Consider the following 25,000-nt stretch of genomic DNA (forward strand, 5'->3'; position numbering starts at 1 on the left):
TTGCCACAGAAAATGCCCTGTCACCATAGGTCCTTTGCTTAGACCTGGGGTCAATTAAATAAAACTTTTACACGTGTAATTTACAAGTGTAGCCATTGTTTTACAGTCTGAGAACAATAGCTACACTTGTAAATTACACGTGTAAAATTTTTATTAAATTGACCCATATAGTTAAATGAAATTTAACATAGTTAACGACTAGGAGCTAGTTTGGTCAGTAGTGTTTTGCAGGCGGTTGTTAGTGTCTTGGCCGTCTGGTAGCGTTGTTCAGCGTTTTGGTACGTTCTGTAGCGTTTGTTATAGTTACATGGTTCACGACCGGGAGCTAGTCCGGTCAGTAGCGCCTTGCAGGCGTTTGTTAGCGTTTTTTATGCGTTTGTGTAGCGTTTGCAGCACTCTTTAGGTTGTGGGAGCCCTGGGGCTGACATGGTTCAGCGGTATTCCTGCGTAGTGCATGCGTTGTTGTCCAATGTGCTTGCAGCGTGTTTGTGGCTCTGTTGGCGTGGCGTTGTGAGTCGGATCAGGAGTTTAGTGGTTCTCGGCGTTCCCTCCCTATCCCCTCCCTTTTTTTTGTGTGTGTGTGTGTGTGCTGTTCTTTTTTTTTTGTATTCCTTTTTTTTTGTGGGTTGTTCTTTTTTTTTGTATTTTCTTTCTTTCTTTATTATTTATTTTTGTTTCCACTGAGCTATCTGGCTCAAGTGTGACGGGTGCCTTAGGGGGGCCTGGCGCGGGGGGCTCGTGGCTTGGTTGCGGGTTGGGCAGGCCAGTCGGGTGTTCTAGCGCCTTGGGGATGTGACTTCGGTTTCAGCCCCCAGGCTTCCTGGGCACCTACCCTCCACTAGCGACGCAGGCGTTAACTGGAGATAACAAGGAGGCATTGGTATGCGGCTTAGACTATAGCGATACAATCATAATTAATTAATGTAAGAGGTGCTAAAATTTTCAGATTCGGTGTAGCATGTGCATATTTAGAACTATGCTTGACAAGACGAGCGGCGCAATTCTGCACTGATTGTAGCCTGTGGATAAGGTAATCAGGCAGACCGTATATAAATAGGCATTCCATAAGACTATCATGCACTAGAGCTGCCGTTGACTCTTGTAACAAATATTTTCTAATTCTTGCGATTCTCCTCATGTGAAAGACGGCTGGTTTACACTTCGAGCTGAAATGGTTCTCTAAATTTAAGCAGTCGTACACAATCATACCGAAGTTCCTTGCATAGACCGAGGAGTGAACACAGCAATATTGCTCAGTAATGTAATGTTTAAAAAACGAGCAGCAGTGTTTTATCGGGGCTTAAAAACACGAGGCGTATCCGAGTGTTTTTAGACCCGATAAAACACGAGCTGCGAGTTTTTTCAATGGCTTAAAAAACATTCCACAAAGAGCGTGTCCCTCTGGACTCAAAACAATGGTTCAAATTGTGAGAGGTGAATATTAGCATACAAGAAAGACAAGCTATGCCTTATTAGTATTCTTTATATAAAGAATACTAACGAGGAGTGTTTAATCAGGATATAAAGCTCATACACGTGATGTTTTATCTATGTTTTGGTAGGCTGTTAGGCTCATGAATTATTAATGAGTTTTTTAAAGAATCACAAAAGAACGAGGTCGGTATGTTTTATTTCGCTATTAAGCTTAAGCTCATTTGCCATCATCCATCGCTGTCGTTGATGCTTGCGCTTCGCCCACTTTCGTGAATCAAAAGACAAGTATAACTGGGAATCATCCGCATAAAGTGCAAACCCATGTTATACCTCTGCCCCGATATCCCCAAGTGGAGAAGTGTATAGAAGATATAATAGGAGGTTTTCACGTGACGTCATCGCCGCCATGTTGTTGGACGAAAACAAAAGATGTCTCATTAGCTTCTTTTGTTCGTCCACCAGAAGTGGTACATTTCTCTATTGTTATTGGTGTCTCTAGAGGTTAGTTGAAAACGTGGAGCCTAATACATAATCCTGGTGTACGCCACATGATAATAGGGACTTCAGGGTCTACAACGCGGTCGTCAACGAGAACGCCACGAAACAACATTCTTATTCATTCAAAATATTTCCCCGTTTCTGATTGGTTAAAACCACACGCATAATTCACCATAACCAGCTGCTGTTCACCAAATCTGGAAAGAAACCTCGTCATATTGAATCAATGACGTCAAAAGTGCAGCCCGCTGCAAATTATTGAACCGTTGACCGAAAAAAGCTGGGCACGAGATTGTGTTATTTTTGTTGAGCAGAAAAATGGCTGCGAGTAGGTTTAGACGTTTGAGCGAAGAAAATATTTTGAATGAATAATAAAGCAATTATTGAATTCGGCTTTCGTAGAATATGAAGAATTCTGCAGATCTCGGAGGTGTTATCCACCTCGGCCGTCGGCCTTGGTAGATAACACCCTCCTCGACCTGCAGAATTCTTCATATCCTACTCAGCCTCATTCAATAATTGCTAAATGTCTTGCTAAATATCATTGGTTAAAAGAGGAAAAATAATCGTGCTGCACGTGCGCACGCATTTTAGCACAAATTCGCGCGGTACTCTGCATAACAACGACGTGAAATCACAAAATTTGAGGTTTTGACGACAACGCGAGCGGACAAATGTGAATTTATGATTTTCTATTTTCACTCTGAAACCGCTCGTACCAATTATTTTTAGGACATTTCGCCCACATTTTACGACGCGAACGAGATGGCCTTAACTTACGATAGGGCAAAGTTATATTTTGAGGTGACGTTTTCGTCGACGTCGTAGATCGTGAAGTCCCTAATAGTGACTTTTAGATCGACGACAGCGACGTGGACGAAAACGTCACCTCAAAAGTGATTATTCTATCTCGTTCACGTCGTTCAATGGAGGCAAAGTATCCTGAAAATAAATGGGTACGACAGACTTCAAATTAAAAGCTGAGAATCAAAGATTTACATTGTATGTTCCTGTTGTCGTCAAAACCTCAAATTTGGTGATTTCACGTCGTTGTTGTGAACAGTGAGGCAAAAAGACGTTGTTAAAAAAGGAAAAATACTCGTGCTACACCTGCAACACGAATTCCCGTGCATTTCTCTGCCGTACTCCGCAAAACAACAACGTGAAATCACCATATTTTAGGTTTTGACGACAACGTGAGCATATAAACAATGAAACAGTCATTTTCTGTTTTGACTTTAAAACCGTTCGTACCCATCCAGTTACAGGATAGTTTGTCCGCATTGTACAAGGTGAACAAGACGGAATAATCGCGAAATACTTGCGATAGCGCTAAGTTATATTTTGGACTGACGCTTTCGGTGCCGTAGCCGTCGTCTTTGCTTAAACTCCCTGTTACCAGCAAAAAGTCAACCTCGTTCACAGGGTCTTTCTTCTCCGCCTCTTTTGTCCTTTGTTCCCTCAACGACAAAGGAGGCGGAGAAGAGAGACCCTAGGAACGAGTGCCACAAGAAACACATATCGCTTTATGAAACTTCGTCACATTGGAAGAAGAAGAAGAAGAAGAAAAAAAAATCCTCATAGCATGCTAAACATGAGAGGGTCATAAGGTTTAATAATTTTTTACGCAGAATATTGGTTTCTCTGTGAGTACACTGTTACAGTGGCAAGAAATCATATAGGAGAAGTTCTTATCACATCCACATCCATAGACCAATCACCTTTCAGTTCTTTTAGGTCATGTGACGGCTTACGGCAAATTATGTAGATTATAAATTATAAATAAACCCTTCGACCGCCAACAAGTTTCTAATAAAAGTACACCCGAATTTCACTAGATTTTTTTCGCTGTTGGCCGCTAATTTTTCACAGCTGTCCTTTTTTGAACTGGTCGAGGAAGGGAAGTAATCTCCGAAATGCTAGAAAATTTAGCGTGTGTTCATTACCACTCATAAAATATCGATAATTAGGTGGAAGTACCGCATCAGGCTTTCACCAACACTATTGATAAATGATTCGCCTTTCATATTGAAATAAGTCTTCAAACATCATTTGTCAGACCAAACAACTCGCCATTACTAAGCGGAATTAATATATCAAGCGTTCCCTTTTTGAAGCCTTGCGATTGAAAATTCTCTTGTTTGACGACAATATCCTGTCGTGATTGCTAAAATTTAAGACTTTGAAAAGATAAACCGATTGGATAAAGGTTACAAGAAAGTCTGCGACAGGAAAAGAAGCCCTCAAGCGAGTCAAGAAGGTTGGTTCCCAGAATTGGCTGCGACTATTGAATCAAACGTTGTGTTCGTCAGTGAGAACTTAAGTTCACTAATGTGTTCACAGCAGGATTGCAGTAGATGAAGGCGAAGAAAAACACTAGTTTGGTTTTGAGGTTTTTGTGGCGGCAGAGGGCGATTTAAATTCAGGTGTGAATTACCAAAACTCTGTACACACAAATCGGTCGTCCAACCGTTCCAGCAGTGAAAATCATGCAACTTTTCTACGGAAAATTGAGACTCGGACACCGACTTTGAACTGTGGAATCCGTCTGTTGATGAAATGGAAGCGTCTGAAACTGTTGATACAATTAATAATGAACAAGCTTTTAAACATTGTGGAAGGAAGGGACGCCGAGGGGCTTGCGTTAGCGCCGATCTTAACAATGATAAACTTCAAGATCTTATTCAACAAGCTGGGAAAATAGCCTTGGACGAGCAGGAACAAAGTTCCAAAACAAGTGAAGAAGATAAAGCGACGTAGTAAAAACTGTTCACGAAAGGGCATTTTAAGTATGTATTAAATTTAGTGGCGGTTTCTTAACGAGTGCATTACTGAGCAATACCGGAATAGAGGAGACATTTAGAGGAGATTTTGATTGAATAAAGAGAATGCTTAATCTGCAGTCTTTCGATTTTGAAACTCAATATCTGAGCGCATTTGATACGATTTATAGTGGAACAACATGAATCAGGCAGAATTTCAACAGATTATTTTTGACATTGTAAGAAAAAGGTAGACACCGCGATACCGAACCATTAATTTACGAAATCACTTCTCAAAACACGTATTTTTAACCAAACGACCATTAACTCAAATTCTTGACAATAGATAAGTACTCTTAGACACAGGCTCAATACAAATTATTACCTTCAACCACGGAAAGTGAAATTTCGCTTTGTAAGCATACGGCTCGCCAGCAATTGTACATAAATCATTACATTCCATTAAAACTTTGTTACTTTTTTATAACGCACAAAAAAAGAAAAATTGTAAATCTTAAACATGTTGTATAAGATGGTCTCACTTTAGCGCGGGGATTTATTTGAATATTGAATTTTTATGTTAGGAAACCTCACGCGCTGTGATTCCGTGCCAAGGTACGCTCAATTTTAACTGTAGAAGCAATATTACTCGACATTTACGTCAAAGAAAGGTGGCCGTTATGTTGAGGCTTTGTTCATGAAAATTTAATCCTTTCTGACAAAAAGCGAATATATTTCAACAGGTAAAAATAGCTGAAGCTTTTTTTTGTAGGAGGACTATTTATGAATGTAATTATAATGATATATTTATTACTATTTGTCGTTTGCCTTCGTAATGAAAACTTCACAGAAATCGAATCTACATGCATCGTCAGCAAGGGGTACGTATTTTAGGAAAAATTAACAACAGGGGAAGAAAGTAGCCTACCCTCTGGGATTTTGTCAAGCACTGCTGTAGTCTAAAATATATGCCGCAACTTGTGCCGACAGAGACTTGTTATCAGCCAACGAAAATGTTCCTTAATAACCTCGTGCAATCATCGAAAACGAGACATGTTGCAAGCAACGTTGCCAAGTGTGGCACCTGTCAGCGACCTGTCGAGAAGCTTGTCTCGCCATGTGAGAACTTTGGTCGGACCACAATTGTGACACCAGTTGCAAGATAACTTGCCGAGTGTACAAGCGCCTTTGGAGATGGCGTTCACCAGCGACCCAGACATCATTAAGCACAATCAAAAGACGCAAGCTCACTAGCTTCTTGTTCACAACAGTATTGTTATCTTTGGTTAAGAACAAAGTTCGAAAAGGCACAGATTCACGACCAGGACTAGGTTCACGACAAGTTAATATATTACCGAATTTATCTCGTGCTTGCGTCGCTAGCGAAAATCAGCCTCAAATCATGTACTATAAAAATTACCTCCGATAAATTTTCGAGATAAGGCTACTAACAACTGCACAAAAAGACTCTAAAGGTCAACGATATGTATGGAACCCCACTTTATTGAATTTACTACAACTGTACATTGAATTCTGAAAATGCTTGTCAAGATGTACCAAATTTCCGTCACCGCGATTATCTTCGACAAAGTTGATTTGCCGGCAATCTTATAAAATTCAGTCAGCGCTCGAGTACGCAAGTATTCATTCCATTCAAACACCAAGGATATCCGAAACCAATAAAAACGAGAAAAGGCAATCCGAAAAGTTTCTAGGGGCGCTTTCTTTCATCGTTGATTAAGGCGCTCTTCACCAAAAGGGAGCCTACACTCAAACTAAAGAATAAATTTAAAGCGTTGGAAATAATTTTTGCAATGTCATTTTGCTTAAAAAGTTATTCGAATGGATCTGTATCGGACAAAATATTGGAATCGTTTATTTTCACTTTCAAATTTGCCGAACGCTGCCATCTTGAGCAATAGCGTCTTACTACTGTTGCACCATGCACTATTCTTCTGAAGCAAATAAAGCAAACGTAACACGTCACAGACATTCAAGATGGCGGCGCACGGTACAACGGTGATTTAAAGTAAAAATGAGCGATTTTAAAATTAGTTTCTTACAGACACCAGCGCTTTTCTGTAGTTTTGTAGAATAGAGGTTCTAAGCGCGCGTTTTTCTCCAAACCAAAGGGGAATTGGATCTCGTGAAATCTTCTCTGAATAGGCCACTTCGGAAAATACCAAAATACTCTTTGTTCGCCCCCGTCCTCCACCCCCCCCCCCCCCCCCAAATTTTGCATAAACATTGTTTCCAGTTTCTCCTTGGTCTACAATGGTCCCAAGAGAAAACAAAAACAATGCTTATGCAAAAAGTGGGAGGACAAACAAAGAGTATAATGGCATTTTCCGAAGTGGCCTATTGAAAAATCTCCATGAAAAAAAAGCAAGCACATGCAAGAGTGTAAGACCCACGCAGCTGCCGCCTTCTTAACCCTTCGACTCCCGGGAGTGATCAGTATGCAAATTCTCCTCACAATTTCAATGGAATGTCAGTCAGACAAGTATTGAGAATGACGATTATTATCAGCTTGAGAGGTCTCATCTGTATAGATGGTTTTCACCTGACGTCACAGCAGCCATGTTGGTGCAGAAGAAAAGAGAAAAAGTCTGTTGGGAATTTGACTCTATGATAATGCAAAACATGAGCCATAATTTGCTATTGTTTTGTGCACCAACATGGCCGACTTATCACGTGATTGAAAACCATCTATATAACATGTTCACCAAATTCTCACGCATGACCACCCAACAAAGAAACCAAAGGCACTATTTAGGAGAATGAACATTTCGATCTCGAGAATGACTGGGTGCACAAGGCCACGCGTCTTGGAGAAACGGAAAGCGAAGCAGAGCAAGGAATGAATAAAATTCTCTGGTTGATTATGGCCAGCTTTAAGGGAAAGAGATTTATCGTCACTCATCGTTTTTGAGGTTTTTTCGATCTTCAAACTGCTTTTCCACAGTCCTAGAAAGCGCACTCAAAAAACCCTGCAACGTCACTGATTGAGCCTGCAAAGAAAAACCGTTGTGTCAGAGGTTTGACCCGAAAACGAAGACCTATCTGTGTCGTGGAATAAATCACAGGGAAAGGGAGCTTCCAACGGTATTGCCGAAAGAAACGTCACACATCTGCTCACTTACGGACGGTACCTACTAATTCACAGTTATTTTTGCGCGGTTTACGAATATGCGGGAACCAGATCTTAACAAGGGTTATTGAAACCCAAAAAGAAAATTAAAGGTAACCACGCATTTTTCAAAGATAATTATTAAACAACAATAGACCTTATTCATAAATGGAGGTCATTTTATGATTCTTTTGTCCAAGTGCAAATTAGCCTAACAAGCCTCAATACCATACAGTGAATTGAAAAGAATTCTTGCTCTAGAATGAGGCTTGGTAGGCTAATTTGCACTTGGACAAAAGAATTATAAATATGACCGCCATTTATGATTAACGTCTATATTTGAAAAAAGCTTTAATTAAAATTCAAAGCAATGTATGGCGTTCTTTCCCAAATTGGAGCTTAATTATCTGTGAAAACTCTACTTTCTCCGCATAGTTTTTAAACCGGGCAAAAATATCCTTGTATTGGTAAGGACCACCCAAAGGAAACCCGAGTATCTCGAGATGCGCAGAACATATGCGCAATAACAATAATAGGCACCGTCCTTTACGAGCAAAAACAAAAGCTCTGCGTGCTCAGTGCGAGTCGCTTACTGCATTTTTTCACATTCCTCTGCCAAGGCCTCGAAAAACAGTGTTGAATAATCATGTTAGAAACTATGGGAGCATGGATGGCGTAGTGGAAAGAGCGCCAGCCTCCCACCAACCTGGCTCATGTTCAATTTCCAGACTTGCCGGCGTCACATGTGGGCCGAGTTTGCTGGTTCTCTACTCTTCTCCGATAGGTTTTTCCCCCGGGTACTGCGGTTTTCCCCCCAGGTACTCCGGTTTTCTCCTGTCTTCAAAAACCAACATTTTCCCGCGCTTTGTGTCGGCTACGTGTAATTACTTCAAGTTTTGATTGGCCAAAGTAATTACTTTGGTTTTGGTTTTACAACACTCGATTGAAACTCGCTCTAGTACACTCGACGCTTAAAGTGCCCCTAACCCTCCAACTTATTTTTTTCTGGTAGATTTTCATATCTTTCAAGAACTCATTTTCGGAATTTTTAAAAAAAATAACAAATCCTGATTTTTTCTACGACCGCTTGAAGTTCGGGAAATTCAGTTTTAATTTTTTGTGGGCTATAAGCCCTGCTGGGCCAATTATTGTCTCGTGGGCTCAGGAGGAACAAGCCAATGAGAAGCGTCCGATATTTGACACTTTTTAAGTTGTGACGTAAGAAAATGACATTCCAACAACTCAAGCTTGCACGCATTTTCACAGGACGTCACGGCCGCCATGATGGTGTTTCAAAACAAAGACATGGCGGCCATGGTACCAAAAGTAATCCTCCGAGAATTGAACTCTATTTTTATGCAAATACTTTCTTTTGTCTCAGTAATTCAATATGGCTACTGGTCACGTGAGTGAAAACGCCCCAATTGGACACATTTGGCCGAGTGGGGGACTAATGCGAACAATAGAAGAAAAAAAATTAACAACACCGCCTTCACTTTTAGCGCTCGTAAAAAAATCAGGATTCAGTATATATTTTAAAAATTTCGGGAAATGAGTTCTTGAAAGATCTTGAAAATCTACCAAAAAAAACCAAATTGAAGGGTTCAGGGCACTTGAATAATAATTAATTAATTAATACCGCGCAGTTTCTATATAAATATTCAACTGCAAATAAAGTTCATCACCATCATCCTGATCATTATTATGAGTCCCTCCTTTGTTCCCTTTAAAATTTTGCTTGTGTTCCCTTGTTTCCGAAATTACTTTCAAAATTGTTCCCAGCTTTTTTATCCCTAAAGTTGTTTTCGTGCCCTTGTTCCCCAAGATAATTTGTCATTGTTCCCCTGCTCCCAGTTCAAATTAGCAATGTTCCCTAGTTCCCAAGATCCCTGGGAGGGACTCTTATATATGAAAGACACATATATTTAAACTACGGAATGAAACAAAGACCCTAAAAAAAAAACAACAGACGTACGCAAAAGGACAACTCTTGGCATCAGATGCAAAACTGAAAGGATGAGCTTGTCACTCCGTCGTTTGACGGTAATCTATGGAGTTGAGGTCTAGGCGACCGATTTTAAAACGGTTAGTTTTCATTGATTTCGATTAGTACCTCTCCTCATCTAATTTTACAAAAAAAGTAAATTGGGGTTCTCCCTGCAACCTCGTCGACAATCAGACTTAGGTTGATGGCGCTGTGGTCTATTGTTGACCGTACAATAAAATTCACCTGAATGTGGCGGGCATGCGCTAAAAATGGAATCTTCCTGAGTGTTCTTCCGCTCAAGCCATGGCTGTTCCTGAACAAAAATGGAGAACAACGAATTGGATGTCGTATTTACGAGATCAAACGCAGCCCCCCAACAAGCTCTGTATTGACAACCAAAACACTACATTCAGCGATTCTCATTAAAACCCGAGTGCAGTACAATTTTGTTTAAGAAAGCCTTAGAAATTTAATTTACTACAATAAGCAACAATTTTCTTCAAAGCAGCTATACTTTTCTCACTCGTTTACAAAATTTTGTAAATACATGAACCAACGCAAGTCATTTTTGCGAACCAAAATGACTTAGTGAATGACAACTGAATGAGCATCGTCCCGAATATGCCGCACATTAAACTCGCGAAAAACTGAATAAATGCCGTGCAAGTGGCGCGCCATCAAGTCAACACGATCTCTTCCTCAAAAGAAGGATTATCCTTCATTGCCAGTTTGCCTTAAATGAAGTATTATCCTCCATTTTGATCACTCTGTCCCAGGACTTGTGGTATGAAAAAGAAAAGAAAAAAGGAAAAAGGAAATGATATATATGAAATGAATCATATATGATTCATCGTTGATTCATTCCTCACGGGAACACTGGAACCCACAAATGACCAGCTCCCAACGTCAGTGGCTTCATAGCTCAGTTGGTTAAAGCGTCGCACCGGTATCGCGAGGTCACTGGTTCAAACCTCGTTGAAGTCCTGAATTTTTCGGGCTTCTTTACGCAATTGCAAAAATTGCCTTCATAAATGCGAGGATCATAGCTTCACTTGATTTCATATCCGCATTCCATATATATATATATATATCATTTCATCGTTAAAAAAGTAAAAGTAACCCCAGGACAGGATTTGAACCCGGAGCACCGACTTTGAAGGACCTGTTTTTATCCACTTTACCACTAAAGATCAACTGACTAGAAAATGTGCCGAATATTTATTCAAAATGGGTTACCGCTAATTTCGCTCACCTTTCTTCTAATTCCTTTACATATGGAATATAAATAGACATCACCTATTCACGAAAACTACGAAAATTGTACACAAACGGTTTAATGGTCACTTAAATTCTTTTGTGTTGGCCTGTAGCTTCACTCGCGCGTGCACTCGAATGAGCGGGTGACGCATGCGTTAATGCCGATCTTGTAACCCCCTCATTTTTCCTGATTTTGCAACTTTACTCGTTTATATCTCTGCTTCCGGACGGTGATTTTTTTTCATTTTTTGCATGTCACCTTAGATTAATTTAAAACGTGTCTTTCAAATTTAAAAAAATAGGTGAAAAAACAAATTAGAGACATTTCAAAAAAACATATTTTTCTAAAAACTGACCTACAGATTTTGTTGAATTTTAAATATTTTAGAGATTATTTCTAACATTATCTGGTAACGTTGAATGGGAATATTTCACCGTCCCGTTTTTTTCAAAAAACACAATATATCTTGATATTAAGTGCCTTATATCGTTGCCATGGAAACGTCATTTTGGAGGAAAATGTGATGTGAGAAATCTTTAATGGGTATTTAATGCCCTTGCCAAATTTTATCTTGATATGATTACCCTAACTGTATCTAAGGACAGAATATGTTTATTTGTTTAGAGCCTCCTTAAAAGAAATATGATCCCTATCAAGCTTTCAGTGTCCAAAATGAACGATAATACTTCACTTGGAAGAAATTGAAAATTAAGAATAATCCTTCATTTCAGGGAGAGACTTTGTTGATCAAGTGCGTGTTTCGAGGGAATGGGAATTGCCATATGAACATACTTAGCTATTTCTAATAACTGCAAACTGAGATTGGTGGCGTCATTGTTCACGAAGCTGTAAGGCAAAGAAATTTACTTTAGAATTCACGTTTGAGCCTCTTATATCTGCGGGGCGTCCTCTAAAAGTATAAGTTGGAAACTGAAAGTAAATCAAAACCGAAACATGGAAGATTTGAAAGAAGACGGGATATCCCTAGGTGTAAGACCCTGTGAAGCGTTTTCTTTGTTTCGCTACCTCGACTGTTTCTAGGTTTTCTGTTTTCATGGTTTACTATGCGTTTCGTCATTCCGCGAAAAGACAATTTCGCAAACAGTAAGTTCCTAGTGAATCCTGGGTCTTTCCAGTCATTTTAGGTGACAAACGGCAGGTGAAGCGGTTCATATGAACTATGAACGTAGCTTAAAAAGTTGACGGGGTCTTTGAATAATTCCCCAAGTCAGAGTAGCATCAGACAATCTGACTGTACACCTGGTTCAACTTGCTGTTTTTCATATGAAGTTACAAGTTTGTCCGTTTGCCCCTACAAAGGACTGGAACGACCCTGGATTCACTTGGAACTTACGATTGACGAAATAGTCTAGTGCAACGAAGATGACGTGACACCTTGTAGCTTTCCAGACGCGGTCTGTGATTGGAGAACGAAATAATAGATGATACAACATAAACAATGCACCTAGGGATCCCGGATAACAAACGAAGCTACAGGTCATAGGGACCAATGAAAATAGCTACAGGGTTACTCACTATGAGCCAAGAAACCACTTACCGTAAGACTTCTAAATCCCTGTTGACGAATGAGAATAGCTTAGTAAAACAAATGATGTATCAAGGACAACAGACAAGACCTTTATATACACTTAGATAGACGAGAAAGAAATTAAAAGCTATTGAAATTAAATTAAATAAAGGGAGAATTGGATTAATTCCTAAAGTGACTATGGAGTTGAAGACCTAGGAAGCCAAATTACAGATGATCAATTACGATGTTTGGGCCGACGTCGGAAAACACCCACATATCATAGAGATCATGTAAAACAACAACAACAGACAAACACACAACTAATATGTACCTATCAAAGTAACCAAATTACATATCAACTGAGCAGCAAATAAATCACATAAGGTAAAGGTACAGATACTATTATATCATAAAACAGCAATGAAAAAGAAATCTGAGAACGCAAGAAATTTTAATCTTTAAATATTAAAAATTATTTTTCCTTTTTCCGATTTTTTTAAAAAAATATATCTTAAAGAAGAGGTGGGGAGTCGTGGCAACAAACAACGCAACGGCAACACCAAGAAAAATTTGGTGTAAATCGGCATACATCTGAGTGTATCAGTTCCCATCCCGTTCCATACAATGCAAGATTTCAAACGAATATTAGCAGGATATACTTATTTAAAGCTACACAGGTTAAATTAATTAGGTCTTTTAAAGCACCCCGTCCATATTTCAAAATGGTGGCTAACTTTTTTAAAATTCCAATAGACTTCGCCCATCCCTTTGATGCGGGCAACAAAACAAACCTTGCCCAACAAAAGTTTACGTTTTTGCAAACGTTGGCCGTGTAGTACTTATATTTCAACAGACTTAACTAACAGAAGGTGATGTGAAGTGCTAGTTTTCTACCCATATGAACCATGTGAGCGTTAGCCTATACTGACGGAAATGGGCCCACACAAGGACAGAGAAAAACTCTGATCAAGGTGGGAATTGAACCCACGACCTTCGGGTTAGATCACCGCTGCTCTACCGACTGAGCTACAAGGTCAGATGGGAGCAGGTCGTAGGAAGATGACAATTTCACGGCAATGAATATGTACGAGTACAAGGCGGAAGGGTTACGTTTTTGCAAACGTTGGCCGTGTAGCACTTCTATTTCAACAGACTTAACCATTAGAAGGTAATGTGAAGTGCTAGTTAGTTCAAATGGGTAGAAAACTAGCACTTCACATTACCTTCTAATAGTTAAATCTCTTGCCCAAGACAAGTATGATTCTTGCACTTATCTGGACAATTTAAGCAATTGTTTCTTATAGAGTAAGACGCCTGAAAAATTCAGGTGGCTCCCCAACGGGATTTGAACCAGTCATTCGAACCTCTGACCTGTGCGATGCCGGCGCAAGGCTCTACCAACTGAGCTAAGCCTATGAGGACACTCATTTTATTCAATATGATTCTTGGTAACTGAACAACAGCATGTTTTGACTCCATTAACACAACTACCCCAGCCTCAAGACCATCCATGGGAAGCTACTTGAGAACGATATCCTGAGCTAGAACCAACACGGGATGAGGTGGAGACAGCTCTCAAACAACTGAGTAACGGAAAAGCACCAGACATTGACGGAAGTCCGATCGAATTTTAGAAAGCATGCGGAGAAAAAGGTGTGACCCTCACCTGGAAACAGTGCATTAAGATCTGGAAGAGAAGAGTGGCCAAGAGATTGGTGCAGAGGAATCTTCATTCCCTTTCCAAACGAAGGAAATCTAAAAGAGTGCGCTAACTATCGCATAATCAACCTGATAGTACATGTAAGCAAAGTGCTTCTTAAGATCATCGTTGCAAGGCTCCAAGAGCACTATAACAGAGAGATCAGTGAAGAGCAAGCTGGATTTGTAAAGGAGAAGGGCACAAGAGAACAAATTTTAAACATCAGAATGATTATTGACAAGCACCTGGAATGTACTTGTGCTTTATTGACTAAAGTAAAGCTTTCGACTCTCGCGTCAACCACCACTGCTTGTTGACAGACATGGAGTGTAGGGGTTTCCCAACGCATATCATAAAACTCCCTTGCACACCTCTATCAGGATCAGACGATCATAGTCAGAACATCGAGCAGATTATCAGAAGTCTTTCCTATCAGCCGCGGCGTCCGACAAGGTTTCTTTTTATCGCCTTCACTTTTTATCATATATTCAGAAGGCATCAACAGAGGAGCAACTGAAACCTCTGGGACATGAGTCGTGGTCGGAGGCCTGATCATCTGCAACTTAAGGTATGCGGACGATACGACACTCCTGCGCAAGAGCAAAAGAAGAGCTCACGTCACTCCTAACCAAACTCGAAGATCTCAGTCGAAAGAACGGTCTCCTACTAAACACAAAAGGACAAGGGTCGTGGTCATCGACAAGCACGGAACAGATTTCAGTCATTTCACTCTTACTGGACAACATCTGGAAGAAATTAAAGAATTCAAGTACCTGGGATCAATGATCAATACCGAGGCAGACGTTATGCAAGAAGTAAGAGAAAAAGCATAGCTCGAACATCAATACAATACCGAAGATGGACAAGATCAGGAAGAGAGGAGATGTCAATAACGACCTTAAACTTCGACTGGCTCGGTCTACTGCCTTCATCATTGCGTCTTATGGAAGCGAGTCATGGACCTTCTCCAAGAAGGTGGAAGATAAGATCAATGCATATGAGATGTGGAGCTTTAGACGACTGCTGCAAGTCTCGTGGGAGGCCAAGAGTACCAACCAGTGGGTGGTTCAACAACTGAGAACAAAGAGAACGCTCTTCCAACAAATTGTTACAAGAAAACTGCAATTCTGTGGCCACGCCATACAACACGAATGCCTTGAGAATTTATCATCCAAGGCAAAGTGGAAGGCGCCCGCGGAAAGGGAAGACCCAGAAGAGCATGGCAATCGGACATTTAGCAATGGTGGGATGTAGTCTGCATCAAGCATCCCAACTGGAACAGAATTGGGATCAATGGCATATATCCATGAAGGCCACAGCAGCTCGTCTTGAGCCAGCTGACTAAAGGCGCTGTTACATTGTGCAATTTTTCGTGCAACTTGTCTCACAAAGCTATTGCGAGACAAGTTGCACGAATCATTACCCAATGTAACATACCTTGCAACAGCCAAAAACGTTGCGAGACCAGGCAGTTGCAGAAACCGTTGCGGAAAGCAGAATTGAGTTCTACTTTCCGAAACAGTTGCAACGAATTTTTTAAGCATTGCGCAGTGAAGCATCTGTCCTGCAACTTGTGTCGCAACGGTTTGCGCCACCAGCCAATGAAAATATTCCTTTAACCTCACGTGATCATCGGAACGAGACAAGTTTCATGAAACGTTGCTCAGTGTAACACCCGTAAAACAACTTGTTTCGTAATGTGAGAACTTTTGTAGAAATAACGTTGCGAGACAAGTTGTACGAAAAATTGAACAGTGTCACGGCGCCTTGAAGAAAGAGATAGAGAACACAACTACACATTTTAGTCTTCACAAGGCTGGGGCTCTCCCTTTTGGAGGACTTGAAGGGAGACAAAAACGCGCAAAGCGAGTTTCTCCTCAGCGCGCTTCCCTGGAAAACCTGGGTCAAGTTAGGTTTATTACATACCTTACACAAAGAATTTGCTGCACAGGAGAAATGATCCCAACCTGTAAAACAAGAATAGAAAAAGATGCGTTGTATCAGCCCTGCCAAACATTTCACACTACTTCAAAAGTGGACTATTGCTTGTGAGAGTCAAATGTCTTACCTTCATAAGCTCACACAAACAGGAGTGATAAATGGAAAATATTGCTTCAACAGATGGCAGGCCAATGTACTGTTTGATGTCTGCCCTGGAGGTAAAAGAAACACTATTTATCAGGAAATCACTGCGAAAGGGGGCTGTGCGAAGCCGCGCGGAGAATGGGGAGGGGGCTCCCCAATCTCCGCGCCAACAATACTGCCAGCTACACTGGCTAAGTTCCAGCCAGTCCTCATTCCTACAAATATTACATGTACTGTACATGTGCTTGTTCTAGCTTATCCTTGAGCTGAGCTGTCTGGAGTGAAAATGATTCACACTGTACAAGACACATTGTACCTTGTCATCAGACATTCTTTTTGTTTGTTTGTTATATTATTAATTTTGTTTAAAGGGGCTAGGTCACGCGATTTTAGGTAATTTTGTTTAATTTTGTTAATTATCAGCTCTAAACGTCAAATTGGCAGAGCATGAGTCTTTCATTTGCAAAATCACGGCCACATAAAAACTGAGAATGATTTTCCAGCTGTGTAGATGACATTTCGATATAGACTGATATAAATAATGAAAAAACGTGGGCCGACATTTTTCAAATTTACCCAAATTCAATCCATTTCAATCCTCTCCAGTTTTATCCATCCATGTCCCTTCTTGGCTTCCCTGTGTTTTGTTAGAGTTCTTCTATAGTTTTGAAAAGTTATTTTGCTATTTTAGTTAATTCTATGACCATTCATTCCATCAGTGCTGAAATTGCCTAAAATTGCATGATCTATCCCCTTTAAGCAGGTTGACGTTTTGGCAGCTATTCAGCTGATGTGGCTCTGCTACACCCACCCACCCACCCATACATGTACACTCACAAAGGACAGCCACGACACCAGGAACTTCATCCCCTACTCTTCTTGAATAGCGTGTGGGTTCCCACAGGGAACTTATGAACATGGAAGATATAATTATTTGTTAGATGGGGCCTGCGGTTTACATGTATATGTGCATAGTCCTTATCTGAGAAGACTTGAAAGTCAACCATTTGCAGGTGCAATTACAAAGGCAGCACTTTTTCCTCAATTATTTTAAGACCCTTAGTGTGGGTCCAGTTGGAGGTGAACTCACAACCTTCCGCATGACAACCCAGTGCTCAACCAACTAAGCCACCAGTGAGCGGTTAGGTAAATGCAAGAGCAAAATTTTACAATAAGAATGCATGATCGCAGGTTGTGTTCCAGTTAACTCCAGATTCTTGAGTCCAAATGCCTTTTGTACATGTAGGTTCAATCAGCACATCAAAGCATCAACATGCACTTAAACTAAGCATATTGGTTAGCGAAATTGTACCTGTCTACAAATGCCAGGTCAATAGCTCCAGTCACATTTGAAGTTGTGAGAATGATAACATTAGGGAACCTGAAATACAATGACACACTATTTATTTATTAAATTTTATTTATTTACTTGTCTATTTATTTATTTGTGACCTCTCACGGGAAAATGTACACTAACGACTTTCCGAGAAACGGGGTTTTCACACGGCTCCCTCATGGGTTGCTCATGGCTTGAAAAGTCAAGTGAACGAGTGGCACCGCACGACCAAACGGGTTCTCAGAAATCCCACACGAGTGGTCGAAAATTTTACACGGCTTGAGAAAAATTTTGCACGAGTGGGTCGTTTTGTTTCTGTTGTTATGATTTCACGGGTTAATGCAAACGGCTCTTAAAAAATGATAATTGTTTGGACGAAACCTGACCTTAAAAACGTCGGTCGCACGAGTGAGCCAAGCTGCGAGAACGGCTTAAAATTAAAACCTCACGGGTGTCACACAGCTTCCACATGGAATTCCGGTCATACACGGAAAATCGTTACTGTACGTTTTCGCTTGAGAGGTCACATTTATTTATTTATTTGTTTATTTATAAAGTTTTCTGCCCCTTTGGGCAGGGTATCCCCACAGAGCACATAGCTCCACTATGGGGACCCCACTACAACTCAGTTGTTTTGTCCTGAGTCACCTGACCGATGAAGCCGTTGTGGTAGCATTGAAATATTTCAGATCAAATACTGATTGCTCTGAGTCAGAAGAGTTTTTGGATCAGGTTCTGCTTCCAGAGCAGGTAAACAATAACAATAGGGTTAGCGCAAACAAAAACAATAAATAAGAATTACATGTATTATTGATGATTGTTTTGTGTGCACTAACCCTAACTCAAGTGACAAAATTAATGTTCAGACACTTTTCGTGTGCTTTTCGCATTCAAACTTTTGTAACCACTAGAAGTTGGTTGACCACTACACTACATGTATTAGGATCAGTGGCACAGGTCAGGCCCTGATGAAAAAGCAGGCGGTAGAAATGTATTTCAATAGCATACCTTTTAATATGATCAATTTGAGTAAGCAGTGCATTGACCACTCTTATTGCATCTGACGGCTCCTGGCCCTGCATTGCTGATTTGCGAGCGGCTGTCAAACTTTCAACCTACAAAAAAAAAGTGGGCTACTAAATACCAAATTCCTGCTATTTAGTTACATGTACATTTAAATGTATGTGACATTATGCATTGTGAACAAATGTACATGACTGTACTTAGTCCAAAACAATCAGGGTTTTCATAAGGATGCCTACTGTAGCTTTAGGCAACCAGTCATTTTACTGTACCAGAATGTATTCTGCTTTCTCTCAGTGTGAGAAACTTAACCAAGCATAATAACACTGTGGTAGTGAATTGTACAGTGTAGATGAATGGTTAGATGACTGTAAGACCAGCTTTATCTACATGTACCTTAGGCTAATGGTGTTGTGAAAAAACAATAATATTGCTACTCAAAATGTTGAAATTTTGGATAAGAAGACATCATGCTGTAAAAGGTACAAATTTATTCCAAGGCCCAGTTGTCATACCTCATCAATCAATACACACACCAGGGCATCTTTGTCATCAATCAGCTCTTGGATCTTCTGAAACATCTTCATTACCAGCTTGCCACTCTATTGGAAATGAGCAGATCCACTTGAGAGAAAGTTAGGAATTACAATATTATCGCTATATCAAGGTGAGATTAATTGGTTCAGCAAAATAATGATACTGTAAAAATTTGAAAAACATATCCTCATTACGTATAATAATTACATGTATGTCAACCTTATTTTCATGCAAAATTCATACCTCAGAAAACCACTTGGAGAACAAGCTGTGACTATTTATTTCAATCAGCTGACCATAAGAATATCTACAATTAAAAAAAAGGTTCAGCAATTATTGATATTTATCATTATAACCAGAAACCCATAAGAGTTGAAACATGTAACGGCCCCTTGTGTGCTGGGAAACAAGCTTCTGAATATTCAATTCAAATGCTAAGTACCATAATTGGAACAACAAGAGCGAGGGGTTTCCAAATATGGTACTCAGCACTAAAACATTCAACCAATAAGTTCGCACTGAATATTCGGAAGCTGTGAACGCGCGTTACACGTTTCAACCCTTATGGGTTTCTGTTATAACCTAATTATTGACCATGTCTTCCTTTACTCTTAGATGTATTTTACTGAAACTCTCCAAAACTCAAGAAAAAGTTCAAGAAAAGAAAAAGGAATGTTCTGTGACTTTCTCTAGCAAAAATGTATAGGTTTTATGAAACTATCTGTAGAAGTACAAACTTGTGCCTTACCGATCTGACAACCTGATGCTCAGTTTTTGAGCCAGGGCCTTGCAGAGTGAGGTTTTACCTGTTCCTGGTGGACCTTGAAACAAAACAATAAAACAGCCTTTAATCTTATAAAAACTACTTGTTAATTGTCAGACTGTCAAGTGGTTGGGGTGTTGGGTTTGTATCTCACTGTGGTTGCCCTGGGTTCAAATGCAATTCTATAGTCTGTTGTGGATTTGTTTCCGGTTGTCCCGGATTCAATGCTAGGATGCTTTGTGAAGAGCCAACTGGTTTCCTCCTGCCAGGTGGGCTTCTTAATCATGTTTCCGTTAAGTTTGAATTGTTTCTTTCAGATTAATAAAAGTGGGGTTCCTGTGAACGAACTTGATACAGTACCGCTCAAATGTAAGTTACCAGTCGCGTCGCGTTTCAGGCGCGATGCGAATCGTGTCGCGCGCGAAGCGATTCGCGTCCTGCGCGACGCGATTTGCGTCGTGCGAGAGTCACTGAAGCAGAAATTTTTGGCATAAATTTAGGAGACCCCACTACGCGAAATCATCTAATTTCGCGCAGCGCGTAATGGTAACTAAGCTGCCTGCGACAGACGAGTCGCAGACGATCTCAAATACCCTAGACAAACTTTCCCTTCTATCTGTAAATCGATCTTAGACAACAAAACGCGAAAGAAAATTCGAACGAGGATCGTGGTATTAAACTGGAAACGGCAATTGCCTTGTCAATAAAATTATGACCTTGTGTCGCCAAAGAACATGTAGTAAAAACCTGATCTTATGCTGGTCGATCTGTTGTTTGATAAACAGACACGTTAGCTTACAGTATGCAAAAAGCCGTAAAGACGTTGTCGTACCGCCTGTGCGCTTCTTTGACTGTTAACTGTAACTTTTCGATAATTTCCGTCTCCACGTTTTACTTTTTCTGAGGCGCTTTAAATTTTATTACCTCCGCAAGTTTTGTTTTAAATTAAACGATCGCGGACCTGACATTGCAGATCGTATGGAAACCAGGTTAATCTCAGCAAGTTGTCGAGTAAATAAATAGCACAAAGTTTCCAATGAAGAATGAAGATTTGATTGTACATTTCACAAATTTTGTTGATCAATTGAAGGTTTTACTTTTCTTAATTTGTACTAGCTACATGTAAGTGTACTTCCACTATAAACAAAGCACTAATATTTTTTTTTTACATGTAGCATGATGCAAGAACCATGTTGAGTATACATTACATTATCACAATAATTATAATTGCCTTGTTTTTACCATGAAGAAGTATAACTCTGTTCCATGATATGACGTTACTGTTCACACCCCTAAAATTATACACACAAAAAGCACATCATCAACAATTATATAGCTTTTAATTTAAGTGCCTATGAATTACCGGTAAAACATATCTTTTGCTTATTTTAACACTTTCACCCCTGAACTGGCTATACTTTGTATTTTACTCTGTCTAATGCCAGATGATTTTACTCATCAATGGCGAACCTCCAGGAGTCAATGGATTGAAGAGCTTTCAAAATGATGAAGAATGGTGTCTTCTATTTTGGAATATCTTCTCTTGTTTGCGAGATATTCAAGTTTTTGTTCAAAAATTGACGATTTTCACAGACTGTGCAAATGACTGTCATAAATCAAAATTGAGAATATCTCCTTAAATATTAAAACTAACACCAGTAAATTGTAAATCAGACAAGGTACAAAGTGACTCCCATTAAAATGGATCAGTCCCTCTCTGCAACGAACCAAATACCAGGTATATTTGATTTTCAACGGATAATACAAGCAGATGGTCAGACTTTAAATGCATGTGCTGTCCATTATGCTTTACACCTCAGTCTGTATAAGCTTACCAAGAGTGAAAATGTCTTATTACGACTGCATAATAAACAACTGTGAAAATCAATCCTGCGTTAAATAGAACCAGCAGCAAAAAAATGGTTGCTGTGGCAACAGCATAGAGGGTATCATTTTGTGTAAGGCAAAAATTCTTTACGAGATAAGATGTTGAGACCTTAATGGTCAGCCCTACCGGTAAGAGCAAGCCTGTAATGTACATACAGTCATGTACCAGTACATTCCCAAGGACTACAATCTACATGTACTTCACCAACCAATTCTGCTCTCGTGATAAATCATATTAAATAAGGATCATTTTCACACCTGTCTGAAAACAGCAGAGTTGTGGCTGCATAGTTGATCAGCTAAAAAAGAAATGCAATTTAATTAACCTTTCAGGACTCTTATGACTCTTTCAATAAAGAAATATTTAGCATTAACTGCCAACCGGTTGGCTCAACCGCCGATTGGTTGGCTAAGTTGGTTCAGGGCATCAAACTACTGTGTGAGAGGTTACGGGTTAAAACTCCAGCTGGACAAACACTCAGGGTCTTTAAATAACTGAGGAGAAAGTGCTGCCTTTGTAATGGAATCTGCAAAATTAATGGTTAGACTTTCAAGTCTTCCCAGATAAGGACAGCCGTTCGATGTTCATAACCCTGTGGGACGTGAAAAAGAGAGTAGTGGGCACAGAGTTCCCAGTGTTGTGGTCTGTCCTGTCCTCTATGGTACAGTATCATGGTTGAGAGGGTTAATGCTCGAAGACATTCGCCACACATGTATACACAAATGTACACTAAGATACTCTAAAATCCGAGGGTACAATGTACATGTAAAGAAAAATATATGACTATGACATGATATATAAATTCAAAAGGACCATGAAAATGGGTTGACAAAATCACGTACAAAAAATAATAAAAACACAATACATGTACATTGGATTCTATGATAATATTAATACCAGACAGTTCATGTTCGATACCTGTGCTTTGATATCTGAATCAAATATCAAACTTTCCCAAACTCCATGAAAATCCTCTGTAAAGGAATGGTAGAAAGATAAAACTCTACATTTGTCAATACCCATCTCCATAGGCCACTTTGGAAAATACCGTAAATTTTGATAATATTCTTTGTCTGTCCCTCCAAATTTTGTCTAGATGAGCATTGTTTTTGTTTCCTCTAGAGAAACTAGAAACAATGCTTATGCAAAATTTGAAGGAACAAGCATTATGGTATTCTTGCTTTTCACAAGAATGTTTCGTCTTTCTCTCCTTCAGCCTCACTCCTCACGCTTCCCCTTGACTAAAGCCTCATTTAAGCCCCAAGGAGCTAATTACAGTACTAAAATACTGATTTATTAAAACAACAGTACCATTACATAATTGTCTCAATTTTGGTTGATTTGGCATTTTTAAATAATAGTTTGAGCCAGTATGCACTACAAAAATAAAACTGTCACATGATCAAAACAGCGAGAGAGACATTTGCCTTCAATAAAATTGAAGACTTACAATTGTTAGCTTTTTACACCACCTAAACATGTTTACAGCAATATATAATTCATAACAGACCCTTGAAGACGGAAAGCAACAAAGGGCATGAAAATTAGCCAATCATTTGCTAAATGTAACCCAATTACCTGCTCCGCTATGGTGACTGACAACAGTGGAAATCTCAATGAAACTCTTTATTGGAATTTAAACTTTCCAGCTCACAAGTGAATGAAAAGTGCAATAACATATTTTGGACTATGTACTTCACTGTAGTTCATTATTTAAAATCACAGCAACTCTAGTGGAAAGAAAACCATACCAGAGGGTAGTAGCCAGTGATTAGCAGCAGCTATTTCTTCCTCCAACTCCTCAGTGGCTGGACCATCATCATGAAGCTGGAAAACATGGATTGCCAGTCTGCAGTTCTTAAGATTACTCTGGAAAAATAAGATACATGTTAGAATTCCATTATTTATTTTGTTATTGTAGAATCAAAGCATCCCAGAATGTTATGATATAGTTAAATGAAATTTTACATAGTTAACGACTAGGAGCTAGTCTGGTCAGTAGTGCTTTGCAGGTGGTTGTTAGTGTCTTGGCCGTCTGTTAGCGTTTGTTGAGCATTTTGGTGCAGTCTGTAGCGTTTGTTATAGTTACACGGTTTACGGCCGGGAGCTTAAGTCCGGTCAGTAGCGTTTTTGCAGGCGTTTGTTAGCGTTTGATGTGTTCTGTAGCGTTTGCAGCAGTCTTAAGGTTGTGGGAGCCCTGGGGCTGACATTGTCCAGCGGTATTCCTGGTTAGTGCATGCGTTGTTGTCCCATGTGTTTGCAGCGTGTTTGTTGCTCTGTTGGCGTGGCATTGTGAGTCGAATTAGTAGTTTAGTGTTTCTCGGCGTTCCCTCCCTATCCTCCCCTCTTTTTAATTCTTTTTTTTATATTTTCTTTATTTCTTTCTTTATTTATTTATTTGTTTCCACTGAGCTGTCTGGCTCAAGTGTGACGGGTGCCTGAGGGGGGCCTGGCGCGGGGGCTCGTGGCTTGGTTGCGGGTTGGGCAGGCCAGTCGGGTGTTCTAGTGCCTTGAGGATGTGACTGCCGTTGCAGCCCCCGGGCTTCTTGGGCACCTACCCTCCACTGGCCACTTGGGCGTTCATTAATTTCAAATGATGACAAACTATTAATAAATAAACAAACAACAGCTAACCTGCAAATAATTTCCACCCTACCTGCCTGTCTTTAGTCACCATCTCTGTGTCACACACAGACACCGATTTCACATGCTGTGTTAAAAATCCATCACTGAATTCTGTAAAAGTTGTGTCACCATACAAAGTGACCTCATACATCAAAAACTTCCTCACATGCTCCTTAATTATGCCAGGTCTAGCAGTGCTATAATTAATCAAATCATAATAATTATTGATAATAATCAAGTAATATTAGTATTGAAAATGATTTAAACCAAGGTATGGAAATTGTAATCCTTAAGCTAAGGAGAGACTGGTGTCTCGACAACCTGCGCCGTTCTAAGTCATCTTCAGAGTCAAGAGAAGATGACTCTTGCTCAGGTTGTTGACGAAATTATCATAATGATAATGATGATAACAACTTCTTGGGGAGATAGGGATTTCAAACTATC

At 39.9% G+C, this 25,000-nt stretch overlaps 1 protein-coding gene across 1 annotated transcript in view; it reads right to left on the reverse strand.

The window, feature by feature from the left end:
- Positions 1-6,179: 6,179 nt before the first annotated feature.
- LOC137989227 (pachytene checkpoint protein 2 homolog) overlaps positions 6,180-25,000 on the reverse strand; it is a 20,340-nt gene continuing 1,519 nt past the window's right edge. The window contains exons 2-18 of the mRNA XM_068835094.1: positions 24,588-24,753; positions 23,683-23,800; positions 22,850-22,905; positions 22,189-22,229; positions 21,286-21,335; positions 20,029-20,101; positions 19,524-19,587; positions 19,259-19,345; positions 18,729-18,835; positions 17,697-17,765; positions 16,368-16,452; positions 16,226-16,266; positions 12,628-12,645; positions 11,862-11,915; positions 10,055-10,124; positions 7,401-7,705; positions 6,180-7,238 (exon numbers count right to left, since the gene is read on the reverse strand). Coding sequence (XP_068691195.1) covers positions 7,610-7,705; positions 10,055-10,124; positions 11,862-11,915; positions 12,628-12,645; positions 16,226-16,266; positions 16,368-16,452; positions 17,697-17,765; positions 18,729-18,835; positions 19,259-19,345; positions 19,524-19,587; positions 20,029-20,101; positions 21,286-21,335; positions 22,189-22,229; positions 22,850-22,905; positions 23,683-23,800; positions 24,588-24,753 — 1,195 coding nt within the window. The 3' untranslated portion in view covers positions 6,180-7,238; positions 7,401-7,609. The remainder of the gene's footprint in view (positions 7,239-7,400; positions 7,706-10,054; positions 10,125-11,861; positions 11,916-12,627; positions 12,646-16,225; positions 16,267-16,367; positions 16,453-17,696; positions 17,766-18,728; positions 18,836-19,258; positions 19,346-19,523; positions 19,588-20,028; positions 20,102-21,285; positions 21,336-22,188; positions 22,230-22,849; positions 22,906-23,682; positions 23,801-24,587; positions 24,754-25,000) is intronic.

The sequence above is a fragment of the Montipora foliosa genome, chromosome 1 (assembly GCF_036669935.1).
Source record: "Montipora foliosa isolate CH-2021 chromosome 1, ASM3666993v2, whole genome shotgun sequence".
Taxonomy (NCBI): domain Eukaryota; kingdom Metazoa; phylum Cnidaria; class Anthozoa; order Scleractinia; family Acroporidae; genus Montipora; species Montipora foliosa.